This window comes from Lycium ferocissimum, chromosome 4 (genome assembly GCF_029784015.1).
Source record: "Lycium ferocissimum isolate CSIRO_LF1 chromosome 4, AGI_CSIRO_Lferr_CH_V1, whole genome shotgun sequence".
Classification (NCBI taxonomy): domain Eukaryota; kingdom Viridiplantae; phylum Streptophyta; class Magnoliopsida; order Solanales; family Solanaceae; genus Lycium; species Lycium ferocissimum.
Genome location: NC_081345.1, coordinates 27195194 through 27208733, shown reverse-complemented (window position 1 = coordinate 27208733; position 13540 = coordinate 27195194). Strand labels below are relative to the sequence as shown.

Genomic DNA, 13540 nt, shown 5'->3' with positions numbered 1-13540 from the left:
CTGCGAAGTTGAGAAATAGTCCACGAGCTCATGGACTAGATTAACCCAAACAAATATACATAGGCATACACACAGTGCCATGCACTTAGAAATATTAACTATCAGGTTAGCTCTTCCCATCTGCTAAGCTTTTAACAGAACAAACGCCCTTTTTTTGTATTTTATATATTTTCTTAAACGTATTTACATTGAGCACCATGCCTAATACAATGTTATTTGGTTCTCCAAGATGGTAAATTGAACTTATATAATGCATTATGAACACTTTAAATACCCTTGTAAACTCTGCCAGAACTGAAATGTATGCAGTGGCTGAACCAAATACACCTGGTTACTCCAATTGACATAACCACTTGTGGCGGAAAAAGAACATAGCAGAAGATCAACACCAAATTTTCTTCTTTAGGTTTTAATAAAGATAAAGTTAAGCACCAGGAGTCCAGATGAGGAAGGGATGGGGTTAGTACATGGTTCTGTCAGGCACAAATGAAAAAAAATAACAGAACACAAAAGCTAATGCTACATAAGACGCAAGAATCTCTTCAGACACCAATAAAAGATTTTACAGTGAACATAAAACCATGGCTCCTAAAAGGAACCATGGATGGGACATATATTACTTCCAGAGCTTAACAAACTTGTCATGACTGGCTGAAGCAACCATACCCGCGACTGACGATACAGCCAAGGAAGCAATTAATCCTTCATGAGCTGTGAGGGTCATTGTCTTGTTCTCATTCATGTTCCATAGCTCCAAAGACTGAAAAATATAATTCATGCATTAGAATTTATGAATCTATAGATCTAGTGGATGGAAAAATAACCTCGGTTGAACCATGAGGTCCAGGATTCAGTTCCCAACTAAGACAAAGAGTTTAGTGATAGAAAGTTTATGTTAGACCACGAACAAAATGATATGAAGAGATGCCGACCCAAAAAAGAAAGTGACTGAAGGCTTAAGATTAAAAAGTTAAAAACATCACATAAAGGACGATTTTGACATAGCGAAGGTGCAACGAGAAATTCGTTGTTTTCCAAGACCAACTCAAATCATGCAACTTTTAATTTTTGAACATTCAGTGTTCCACCGAGAGTAGCCTGTTTTATTTCTTTTTAACAGGATAAAGATATACATCACAAAAATCAAGCTGCTTAAATATAATATGCAGGATGTTTCCAAAATACAATGTATATGACTTGCCTGGTAACAGCCAATAACAAGCAATGACGAATATGTAGGGTGGAAAACACATGAGTGGAATTTGTTGCCATTTGAGCTAAGCTCATGTAGACAGTCCCCTTCACTACCGGACCTCAATGTCCAAACCCTGACAGAGTCTTCACTAACAGATGCTAGGAGCTCACCAGAGGGATCCCAGCAGACAGAATGTATTGGTTTTGTGTGACCCTTCAGAAACAATAGCAATATGTTAGGCACACCACACACTGGAAACACAAGCAGAGCTAGAAGAAACGTACGACAACAGATATCAGTGCATGTAAACAGCCTCGAAGAAAGTCAAAAAGAGAAGTATATTTATACAAAATTCTCTCCTCAGCTCTTTCTATGACAGGTCATACTTTTATTAGGGTAAGTAGCAGATGCCTATTCTCATTAACTGCGCGAAAATCGTAAACTCTGCAGACGGAATATAGCAATATAAAGCAATGGTAACTAGTGAAACAGAAGTCTTACAGCAATTAAAAGAACCTTACAACAGACAATGAAGCTATCTGCAAAAACTCATTTTCTCGGCCTACATGGAAATTTATTCAACATAATCCTATACTCGTTAAGGGTAATAATGAGAAGACATCAATATATTGTGAGGGTTGGATAAGGAACTAATAAATGATTAAATATCTCATGTTTCTTCTAAATATCTTAGTTATTTTCCAAGTTGCCGAGATGGATAAGCATTTTCAACTTCCAAAAGAAGTTAGTGAAACACTAAAATATAACAAAGTTAATAACTAAAGTTGTACTGGTGTGTCATTAAGGTACACCAACCTTTAATGAATGCCGACAAGCTTGTGTCTCCACATCAAGTATCGATACGACGTTCTCGGCAGCAGCAGCAAGATATCTACCAATGCGGGGCTGGAATCTTACAGCCGTTCCACCCTACTCGAGACATGAAATAACATTCAGAAGAGAAGGAGAAATCATATAGTTGAGCACCACAGTCCCCAATCCCCCGTGCTAATGCACATATAATAGTAGATGAAGAATTTTACCTTGAACACTCTTGTGCAGCTACCATTGTTTATACTCCAGTATCTTATCTCACCATCACCATCGCAAGAACAGATGAGATCTTCTTTATTAGGATGGAAGTCAAGTGACATTACACCAGCAGAATGCCCAGTGAACGTCCGAAGTGAGTAGCCCGGCTGCAAATAATTAAACGGGGTTGTTAGGAGAACTTCAAGAAGAACAAACAAGATCAGTCTTTCTGCTTCTTTTCTTCCTAGGTCATTTAAGTAAGTGCACCATGATCCTCCTTGGTCATTAGTTAAAGATGTTCATTAAGGCAATTTTACCACCACCTCTCTCCTCGTAACCATTTAAATGAATTTGGATTGAGAAAATGACAGTCACCAAGGTCTTCCACCCATTCTAAAGACACCAATATAGTTTGTTTCAATGTCCGACATGGATACGGCCCGTCTCAAAGTAATGTAAATATCATACATCCACTCTTGATCCGTAATATAATTTCATCTAGTGGATTCCGTCAATTTTAATCACGTATTGGCCTTTCTTTTTTAACAAGTATAAACTTCTTCCAGGCCTCACACAGAAAAGCAGATAAAAAATATTGACAAACAAGAGCTCATAGGACAAGCTAAATATTCTAGAAAACCGAAGATAATCTTATATTATGTTCTGTTTACACTTGCGGGAAACTCCGTGCCGAGGGCCTGTGCACCCCCGGGATTAGTCGGGGCTCAAAGAGACTCGGACACCCGGTGCTTAATCAAAAAAAAAATATTATGTTCTGTTTAATCTACGAATACCCTTTTTTATTTTTTTGAAACTGGTAACTTAATCTACCAATACCTTTGATATATCATATAGGAGAGAAATCAAACTGACACCGCCTAGAAACACTAAAGACATATATCCCAAAACAGATATTTAGCACACTCAAGGATACACCGGGATGGAATCCAAAACATAAAAGATGCTAATATAAGAAATAAATTATCAAATACTAAAGACGGTGTTTACTAACATTGTCAGCATCCCAAACCCTGACAGTCTTGTCAAAAGAAGATGTGGCAAGTCTTGCCATGCTTGGGCTGAAACGAACATCAGTAATGAGTGACGAGTGCTCTTCAAGTGTTGTTTTTTGCTTTAGGGTATCAGTATGCCATAAAACAGCCTGAAATAAAAGAAAGACAATAAGCAGTACAAGTTATTCTTTAAGAACCAGGAATATGGCATTAAGCACCACAACAATAAGCCATTGTCATGGCAAGATCTTTGATACTTCTCCACTAACCTTTTTGTCATGGCCACCACTAGCTAGCAGTTTTCCATCAGAGGAGAAGTGACAACAAACAACTTTACTGCCACTAGCCCGAACAGAATTCACTTCATTAAATGTGAACCCTATAATCAAAGGTTATTCCAGTCAGAATATGCCCAAATGCATAACTCTAGATAAACTAGGCAGTCAACACATTTCCTAGTTGATAAATTATACATAAAGATTTAGCGTACGACATTCATGTTCTTTGCTAATAAGAAAACCATGAATTGACTGAAAAATACAAATCTTCACAACCAACACCTAGATCTGCAAAACAACAATTTCATAAACCATTATTAACTGTTAAGTCCCACATCGGTTTTGTGGTCTCAGATCTGGGGTAATCCTCCCGGGCTACCTTTTGGGGTTGATTAGGCACAAGACCCATTTCTTTAAATTGGTATCAGAGTCAGCTACATTGATACCTGTTGTTGTGCTTCTCAATGTTGGGCCCCTGTGTTATGTTATCCACGCTCCAGTTTTCCCGTCCTGGACATGCGGGGACTGTTAAGTCCCATATTGGTTGAGGGATGGATTGTGGTCTCTTTATATGGTCTTGCGCAATCTTGCCCTAGCTTTTGGAGTTGAGTGAGTCCCACGATATTTTTTTAACATGAACCATAGACATACACCATAAAGATACAACGATATTAGAAAGTAAATGCACCACAGAAGAGAACATTCTTTTGTTGGTGATCTCTGTAAGACCTTTTTATATTTTTCTCTATTTCTCTTCCCTTTACTTTACCCTTTTTTTTTTTTTTTTTTTTTTGTGTGTGTGTGTGTGGGGGGGGGGCGGGGGGGGGGGGGGGTGGTGCAGAGAGAGAGCAGAGATTAGGCTAAACTAGAGGCATTCTACAGTGTACACACAAGATTTCAGAAATCAAAGTATCAAACATTAAGCTAAGATTTGAGTTAGATATTGAAAGGCTTAGAGAGACGAAAGGATTACGGCGGTTACTGACTAGTTATCAGTTCTTCCTTGAATAAATTTTTACCATAACAATTAAAACACAAAAGGAGGAGTTGTCATATACAACTGCTGTTCAATAGAAGAACACACAACTCAGGAACTAAATTTAAAGCCAGGGAACCAAGTAGACCTCACTAACCTTTACTAACATCCATACCACGACCAACTGCATCTCGAGGGTCTGCATCGTCGTGAGATAAAAATGATTCAACATTATCATCAAGAGAACCATCATCCACAAAACGGTCCATATCAGCCTGCACAAGATCTTTGTCATCCCACTGCCAAAATTACATTCAATGAGGACTGGGACAACCCCTTAAGATTTCATCCACTGGCACAAGATAAAGCACTTATATTACCAATTGATTTGATGGCGACGTAAGAGTGCCATTATTATCTGCTCCAAACATCATCAGTGGCTTCGAAGAACTTCCACTATGTTGTATGGCAGGCATTGAAATCACATCTCCAGGCGTGTGAGTTGAAGGTGTTGAGGGAGCAGAACTTGGGGAAGGTCCAGCAGTGTTTGCAGTTCCTGTGCTATTGGCAGGCCCCGAAGATGAAACAGGATGTTTTCTCTTTCTCACATTCTGGTTTTTTGTGGCCTTGAAAGACAAGAAATACCTTATTAGGAATCTTAATAACAGAAACTCAGAATAAAAATCTCCAATATATTAATCTTCCATTGGATCCCTTCTAAGTCATAAGAGATCAAGAGCTTCTATCAATAAACACATTACATAGTATTTCCAATTCATGTGTTTGGGATGAGACAACTAGGCGAAATAGCATGCAAGGATCATCTAGCAAAAAATAGGACCAGGTCAGCAGAACTAGGACGAATTAATATTAACATGACAAATCCTGTGGTCTGATAGCACTTTGTTTATGCATCAGATAAGTGTTCACAAGAAAGAAAATATTTTCAAACTAGTGAGGTGCTGAAGTAAAAGATAAGCAAGAAGGGCAAACATCGTGTGGGGGAAGGTAACTATAAACCCAAACACAACAAGGATACTGCAAAAAAATGCATTAATCTAATCCCTGCTTTGCCTTCTCTTTGTATTCTTCTCCAATCTTTCCTCATCCCCCTACACGGCCACCTCCCCGATTTTTTTTTTCTTTTTCCTTCTCAGTGGATACTTTCCATGGTCCCACTATTTTGTTTTTGAGGGACCAGTAACTAGCCATCTGCCAAATAGATGACAAGATGCAGAAGTGCTGATGTTCCAAAAAGATAAGCCCTCAGCCTAGTTCATCAACTCGATTCCTTAGTGCGCCCAACAAACCAAGAAAATTCTCATCAAAATACAAAATTTGCTTGGTCGAACCAGCCTTCCGTTAAGAAATCATATGGCGCTTCTTTCATCGGTTAATATTTTTCTATTGTGTTACAGCATCAAGAAGAATATGATTTTCTAACAGTAAAAGTTTATCCCAACGAAACAAACACAGGTTTATGTAGCTAAACAAAAGGACAACATGATTGTGCTGCTAGATAGAAGTTTCTATGATATAAACCAGACAAGTAGAGACCTGATCATTTCCACGAAAAGAATTCGACAAGCTTCCATCTCCTGTAACACTGCCACTACCCATAATTTTATCTTGTTGTAGACTGTGATTTGAACTCTGTGGTTGCTGGCCAGAAAGCGTGTGCTGGGGAAGCTGCTGCTGTTGCGACTGCTGTGGATTACCACTATGCTGCTGCTGCTGCTGCTGTTGCTGTTGGAATTGGGCCATCCTCAACTATGCATGAAAACAAATATCTAGAGATTAGATATGCTGATAATGTATGTGACACGCTACAATACATGGTCAACACATGCAAGACTTATAAATGATATTTCACCATGCGATAGAAAAAGATTTCGTACCTTGAGCAAAATATCTTGATCTCCACGAGGCAAAACAGGGCCAGGACCCTGTGATGGTGAACTCATATTTGGGACAATATCACCAACAGAATTTGAAAGGCCATCCTTGCCCATACTAGAGTTCCGATTACTAAGGAGCATCCGCAATCTTCTGCTTTCGACGTCACTAGCAGATGGTGAAGTCAAATTCTGCTGTGCTAGGATAAGCTGTTGTTGGTGTTGCGGTGATAGCATTTGCAGTTGATGAAAGGGCTGAGGACCCTGCATAAAAGACTTTGGCTGCTGGAGAAGCCCCGATGACCTCAGCTGATCATAGCCCTGACATGCATGACACAGAAAAAAATGTAAATCATAAAATATCAATAAAGCTCCAAATATACGTCTCAGTCCAGATACTATATACTAGCTCCATTTCAATTATGTGTCTTACTTTTCTTTTTAGTCTATTTCAAAAAGGAACACCACTTTTCTATCTTTAATTCCAACCATCCCATTTTACATTTAGTAACAATCTCATAGGATGACATGGCATGTTTAGAATCACAAGATTCAAAAGGGTATTTTACATTTTTAGTTTAAGACTACAAGATAAAAAAGTCTACTTTACATTCTTAAACTTTGTGACGAATCAAACTAAGCCACAGAAAATGAAAGGAGGGAATAATTTTTTTTTTAACGGGGAAAAAAAAAAGCAAAAAAAATGCCTAAAAGATTGAAGATTAAAATTTTTTATATGTCAAAAGACAAGGGTCCAATCACTTAATTTACCAAGCTACAAAATAAGCATCAATCTGGAAGCGCTATTTATAATCCTCAATAGAGGACGAATAATGAAGCCTTACATTACTCCGAACTATACATATAATGTTTCCATGAAAATCGCCATGTTGTATTCATCAAATTCTGAAACATTACTTATGATCTGCTCTAGGGGCAAAAAAGTTCACTGCAAGCTTAAGAACTCTCAGTAGTTCCAAAGCAAGGATGTCCTTACAGCATGCTAAATTTCAAAATCTAACATGTATGCCTTATCCTCTAGCTAGGAGTAGCAAACTTCAAGGAAACCACTCCGCGGAGAAACAAGGTCTTACATATGCAATTTTGATTTTACAAGTTTATAACATTGGAACCCTGAACGCCTCAAAATTTGATTCCCATAGAGCAGAACCCAAAGTAGACAAATTTCACATTCACGTCTTACTGAATATCAGAACTGTGCACCTATCCAGAATTGCTAACATAACTATTTACCAACATCATGTAAAACGTTTTAACTCAACAATGCCTCTAGACAAGTTGCGACAAATGCAATCACGGAAACAATTGACACTTGACACGTGAAAAGGTTCCAGATGCTATTTGCAGAAACACAATATAACCTTTAAAACTACAATACGACATTGGCACAACCAGGTTTTCTGAACAAACTCATTTCCCATCAAAAGCACAAGTGGCATCGTCGCTGAATCCTTTCCTAATACCACATGTTATGACTACTACCATCCTTCAAGTAAACTCTAATATCTTTTTCTACAAATAAGGTAACGTTTATTATCTTGATCGAGCTGTATATTTCCCATGCAAAAGTCATCACAAAAATCACAAAGACAGATCTACTGGGACTCGTATTGGTACATAGAAGCCAATAACATATGTCTTTTTTCCCTTGGGGGGCAGGGGGTGTAGAAGGCAATAACACACAATGTCTTCTACTGTGAAATATAATCTAAAGGTATTTACAAGAGAATGCCCTGTCAAAAAACACTGAAGCAAGAAGAAACTATAAGACAAAAAGTTAAAAAACTTACAGTGAGGGGCCATCCTTTCAAAGTCAAATTGTTGCCAGCTTGATTTGATCCTAATACAACATAGTTAAGTCAATTCATTTGTAGATCAAGAAGTCTACTTGCCATTTCGTTTAAGTTAATGCCATATAATTATTAGAAAAATAAGTGATATATCAAGAAGCGGGTTTTCAGAAAGAAACAAAAGAACTAAGGGGATCAACAAAGATAAGCTACCAGGAATTCCAATCAGGGATCCTTCAGCACCTGCAGCTCGGGGATTAAGTATCGGATTGATTTCAGTCTTTATGTCCTGCTCAAATGAGGCAATAAACCATGTAGCTAAAGATTAAAATTACTGAAAATGAAACTCCTGAGCAAAGAAACTAGATAAAGAAGAATACTGACCGGTGTAGACCCTGGAAGTTGCTGACTACGCGTCTGAACCTGTGGGGACATACTACCGGTAGTACCATGCAGCATTTGCCTGAAAGTAGCGAAGCAGAAACACCTTAGTCCAATTTAGACAGATATATGTTAAATTTGCTTTCAGTCAACTGAATTAACTGAACTTCTTGGTTTACACTAAAGCGATAAACCTATGCTCCAAGATAAACAATTAGAAAGAGTCTACTAAGATTATAAACCAGGCTACTTTATCACCTCCAGCTCCTCAAATTGCAAGAAGCATTCGCAATGAAAATGTTGCATAGATCAACATTAAGTTCATAGATAATAAAGTAGTGAAAACCAAATCTTTCTCCTTGCTCTCCTTATTTTGTTCTCTAAAAATAATGCTAACCATAATTCTAGCGATGTCTCATTTTAGTGTGAACAGGTAAATAAATTTAACTAAATTCAGAATCATACCCCGAGGACTGCCCAGCTGACGCTGCTGCTGCTGATTTCAACATAGACGCATGATTTGGATCTAAAAGCTGACTGACATTCTCACTGAATCTTTGCTGAAACAATAAATATTCTAAAGTTAATAGCTGGAAGGCATATAGTTGTCTCCGAACCTCGGTGCAAGAGTACTACCTTCATAGCTGCATCGTCTAATCTTTCCTCGTACATCTTTGTGGCCAATGCATTTGCAGTTCCAGTATTCTGTCTCAGGAGAGAGTCATTTCCACCAATACCATTAGTTGTGCCGTTCAAGAGGTGGTTACCATCTCTGCGCTGCTGTTGCTGCTGTGCCTGCTGCTGTTGCTGCTGCTGCTGTTGATGTTGCTGCTGCTGTTGATGTTGCTGCTGCTGTTGTTGCTGCTGTTGCTGCCTCTGCAATAAAATCTGCTGCATCTGCATGTGCTGCTGCTGTTGTTGCTGCTGCTGTTGCTGTTGCTGCTGCTGCTGCATATGTTGAGGCTGTTGGGATTGCTGCTGTTGTTGCTGCTGCTCCCTTGCCTTCATTATTTGTGTCTGCAATTTCCAGATTTACGTTGTATACGAAGCAAATGAAACCTTAGAATAGATAAACTTTTAACAGCCCAGCCAATAATGTGACAGTCATCAAATAAACACTTTTTTTAATCAGTGGATCATCAAATAAACATACAACGGGTAGAAAGAATGATAGCTCATTCTAGAAGTTCACCATAAGAAACTTTCTTAATGAATTAATTCACTGCCCAAACTATGTTCTCTCTCGCTATCAGAAACCCTACAGATTCCAACAGTACAGGACGTACACCAAACCTTACAGATTCCAACAGTCTGCGACCTACACAAACTTAAAAAGAATTTCTGGTCTGGTTATCTGATTGTCCATTAAAGTTGTAGGAGGCTGCCATGCTAACAGCCAAAATTAATTAATCATCCCTGTACACAGAATATCTTTTTTTTTTTTTTTTTTTTTTTTTTGGTAGGGTAATAAACCACACAACAGATGATAACATGCTAAAAACTAGATTCTAGTAGGAAAACATGCATTTTAACATACTGTGCCTCAAGAATTCACTATAACAGGTACCAGATGCTTATTAAGGTCAAAGAATGGAACTGATTACATTTTCTATTCCCCATACAGGAAGACGGAAATTTTCTGGCAAATCTGCAGTCTGATCTCGTGGACAAAGGCATGGGCTGACAAGACCCTATATAGGAATGGGTTCATGTGGTTGGTCAGAGGACCTTGGATTAGAATGTCCCAAATTGGGTTTCTCCATGGCAATCCCACGCACAGCAAAAGGTAAAGGAATCCGGACAAAGGGAAAGAAAATACAGTGCCCCTAGCATCAGCTCATAAAATGCACTAACCATATCAACAACAAAGTTGACATCACTATTAGAGAGTTAAAGTGATGAGTTTCCATGAATCCATGAAAAGTTACTATTACGGTCAATGTCGATAAAGTTCAGCAAAACTTTACACAATTATCATCATTAGAGGCAAAAAAAACAGAGCAGCTGAGTTGTTTTTTCTACTAATCAGGTAATAGTTAAGTGAAATTTTTATACAGAAAGAAAAATTGTTAAGTGAAAACGTAAAAAGCCTGCTACCTTTAGTTGCAGCTGGTGGTTCTACAAAATATTGACACGAGTGAAATCCAACAAACAACTGAATACAAGCTAAAAAGAAAACAGCTTTTAGCATCACTCTGGTCTTCACAAACAGTAATTTCCTGCCTCTGGTATCGATACAACTTCGAACTTCCTAACAGTTCCGATGTAAGTTGTAACAAAAGAAGGAAAACAGCAAGAACATTCTCGACAAGAGTCTCAATAGTTACTTTATAATTTCAGCTAGGGACTACAAAATCAATAATATCAGAATAATTAAACTTAAGAGTCCAGGAATAATAAAGTTCATAAGATGGAAATTTTGCCATTAACCAACCTCGATATAAGAGGCAGCAACTTCTGAGTGCTTCTCATTGGTCCTTGCGATGAATATGTCCCAGAAAACAGACCACCACTCAAATAGAAAACCACCTGGAGCATCAATAGCTGAAAGAAAGACGATCAAAAGGTCAAAATAATAAAAAACAGAGAAAACCAACTGGGGAAGTGCAACCTCCTCCGCATAAGCTCAAATTTATAATCTCACCAACAGGGTCAGATGACACTTTCCCTTCAGCTTGAAAGGCCTGAGCAGAAGCCTTTAAATCTCTTTTCACTAAATAATCATGAATATAGACATCTAGCCTGTAATCCAAAGTACGAAAGACACTCTGTCAGTTAACGCAATAGATATCATAGTAGAGATAAAGATATTCTGATATGAAACAGGTTGCGTTCATAGCTAGGTGGGATTGAATTGATTATAGAAACATGAGTTCAATTAGTCGACTGATTAGTTAACAAGGAAAAAAGGATGAGATAATACTTGACCTTGAAACGTGACTTCTTATTCTTCCTAAGAAACAACCTGTATATCTTTTACTTTTCTCACTGATGAAAAACAATTGTAGAGAACCAATTTAACTGCTAGGTTAAAACAAGGCCTACTTTTTCTTCACTTGAATCATGTTTCCAACTTCCAAGAATCTAGATTTAAGTAATAATAAAAATAAAAAAAGGTTTCTTTGTTACAAATTAAATGTGTTCAGTTCTTCACATTAATAGTATATTGCTAATCAAACAAAACCCTAAGCACCCAAACACTAGTTCCTGTATTCAGCCCAAGAGAAATCTTCATAACATATGTGTGTATGAAAGGGGGTTTTTGGGGGGGCAACTCCACCATATAAGAAACTTATGCAACAAATTCATAAACCCAATCCCATAATTAAACCTAAAGCTCTGCAAACCCTAGCAACACAAAAGCTAGTGAAAAAGACTCAAACTTTCTTCAACAAAATAGATACCAAAACAACCAAACACGCATAATTAAACAACCCCACAACACAAATCTGGAGAATATCTATTTAAAAATTGAAACTTTACACAAAACCCAAGAAAAGGGAAAAGAATGCACACACAACATGTAATAGTAATAACAATTAAGAAAACTAACATCTTATCAGCTTCCCAGTTGGTCTGAGACATGTTGAAATAATCCAAGAATTCAAACAAACTCTTCTTAATAATGCCAGATCCTTAGAAACTGACTTCTTCTTCCTTGCCCACTGAAGTATATCCCATCAATAAAAAGAAGAAACTTTTTTTGGTTACTAATCAATTCAACACAAAAACAAGAATAAAGAGTACAGATAGAAAAAGCATATATGTGTTTGTATATACCCCTTTACATTATGTGTTTTTTGCATATAAAAATTCGAATCTTGAAGATGGATGGACAGAAAGACTGATTAAAAAGAAAAGAAAATAATTAAAAAAAAAATATTACTTTTTTTTTTTTTTTCTTTCAAGAAACTGAAAATCTCTTCTTTTTCTGGTGATGGATTTTAGAAAAGAATGGTTGGATTTGCTGGAGCTGATGTTGCAGATATTCTAAATTGTTCTGTAAGATAAATTTTGCATAACAAGCCCTTGCTTTTTATCGAATTTTCAATTCTAGTCCTTGCAGAACAAGCTGATCTGTTCCTTGGTTCTAAAATAGCCCTTTAATATTGAGTAATTAACTTTAATGACATCTTAACAGTATAGAGTTGTTTTATTGCTTATAAACAAAGTAGCATGGACAAAAATGTCATTTCAAATATTTAGTCTTTCGACAGATGGTACAAATGTTGCAGTATATTTGCATAGGAAGTCCCTTAATTTTAGTGGTTTTGAGTTTTTGTTTTCACGTTCTAGATCTTCAATTCTTCATTAATTTAATCTAGAACCTTAAGAATTGATCAATTCCGGGTAGGTTTGCCAAAACTGGTGAAATGACAGTTTTATCCTCTGATGTCAAAAAGGGTCAAAGTGTTTTTTATTATAATATAACAGGATACTTTCTCATTTAACCTAAGTTTAAAACAAGTCAATTGAGTAAATTTAGCGATAACGTCTTCTAAAAGTAGATTCAAGTAATCTAGAAGGTTTTATTAGTAGATAAAAATAAGTATAATTCAGAATCTGAATTCAAATTCTAATGATCTTGGATTCGTTCTAATCTTTTGCACTCCCTTTTTTAAAAGAAAAAAAAATGTAAGATCTTATATTTTTTATCTTTTTATTACATAAATCATATTTTCTAAATTAATTGTGGATTATATAAATAAATAATTATTAGTTAGATTTGCTAAACTTATGTTTGATCTATACTTCACCCATTTAGTTGTTGTGATATCATAACAAACTAATTATTATTATTATTTTATTATAATATACATGCGTGCATAAGACCGTTGGTCAAATAATTACGACTATACTTTCATGTGGTATTAGCCTATATGTGACACTAGGCTCAAATTAAGAAGTCCTACTAAAATCTCCAACATACACATGCGGTGACAACAATAATATTAAAGT

The 13540-nt window shown here is 36.8% G+C and overlaps 1 protein-coding gene across 2 annotated transcripts; it reads right to left on the bottom strand.

The window, feature by feature from the left end:
• Window positions 1-382: 382 nt before the first annotated feature.
• LOC132052050 (transcriptional corepressor LEUNIG) lies at window positions 383-12507 on the bottom strand. Of its 2 annotated transcripts, XM_059443390.1 has the most exons (19): window positions 12362-12507; window positions 12135-12246; window positions 11226-11323; window positions 11016-11125; window positions 9218-9598; window positions 9047-9141; window positions 8585-8663; window positions 8414-8489; window positions 8201-8250; window positions 6393-6710; window positions 6052-6264; window positions 4875-5120; window positions 4652-4793; window positions 3510-3619; window positions 3240-3389; window positions 2239-2394; window positions 2012-2125; window positions 1202-1408; window positions 383-760 (listed from the first exon to the last, which is right to left on the bottom strand). In XM_059443390.1, exons 2-19 carry the CDS (start codon window positions 12164-12166, stop codon window positions 617-619), a joined length of 2721 nt encoding a protein of 906 aa, XP_059299373.1. In that variant the 5' UTR covers window positions 12167-12246; window positions 12362-12507; the 3' UTR covers window positions 383-616. The 2 variants fall into 2 exon arrangements, with proteins under 2 accessions (XP_059299373.1, XP_059299375.1); XM_059443392.1 differs by having other exon boundaries at window positions 4652-4769; window positions 12135-12469.
• Between the last annotated feature and the right edge of the window lie 1033 nt (window positions 12508-13540).

Coding starts and splice junctions, on each gene's coding strand:
- LOC132052050 (XM_059443390.1), bottom strand. CDS start 12,166: ATGTCTCAGACCAACTGGGAAGCTGATAAGAT. Junction 6,265..6,392: donor ATCAAGATATTTTGCTCAAG/GTACGAAATCTT, acceptor TTTCATGCATAG/TTGAGGATGGCCCAATTCCA. Junction 2,395..3,239: donor GGGTTTGGGATGCTGACAAT/GTTAGTAAACAC, acceptor AATTATTTGCAG/CCGGGCTACTCACTTCGGAC.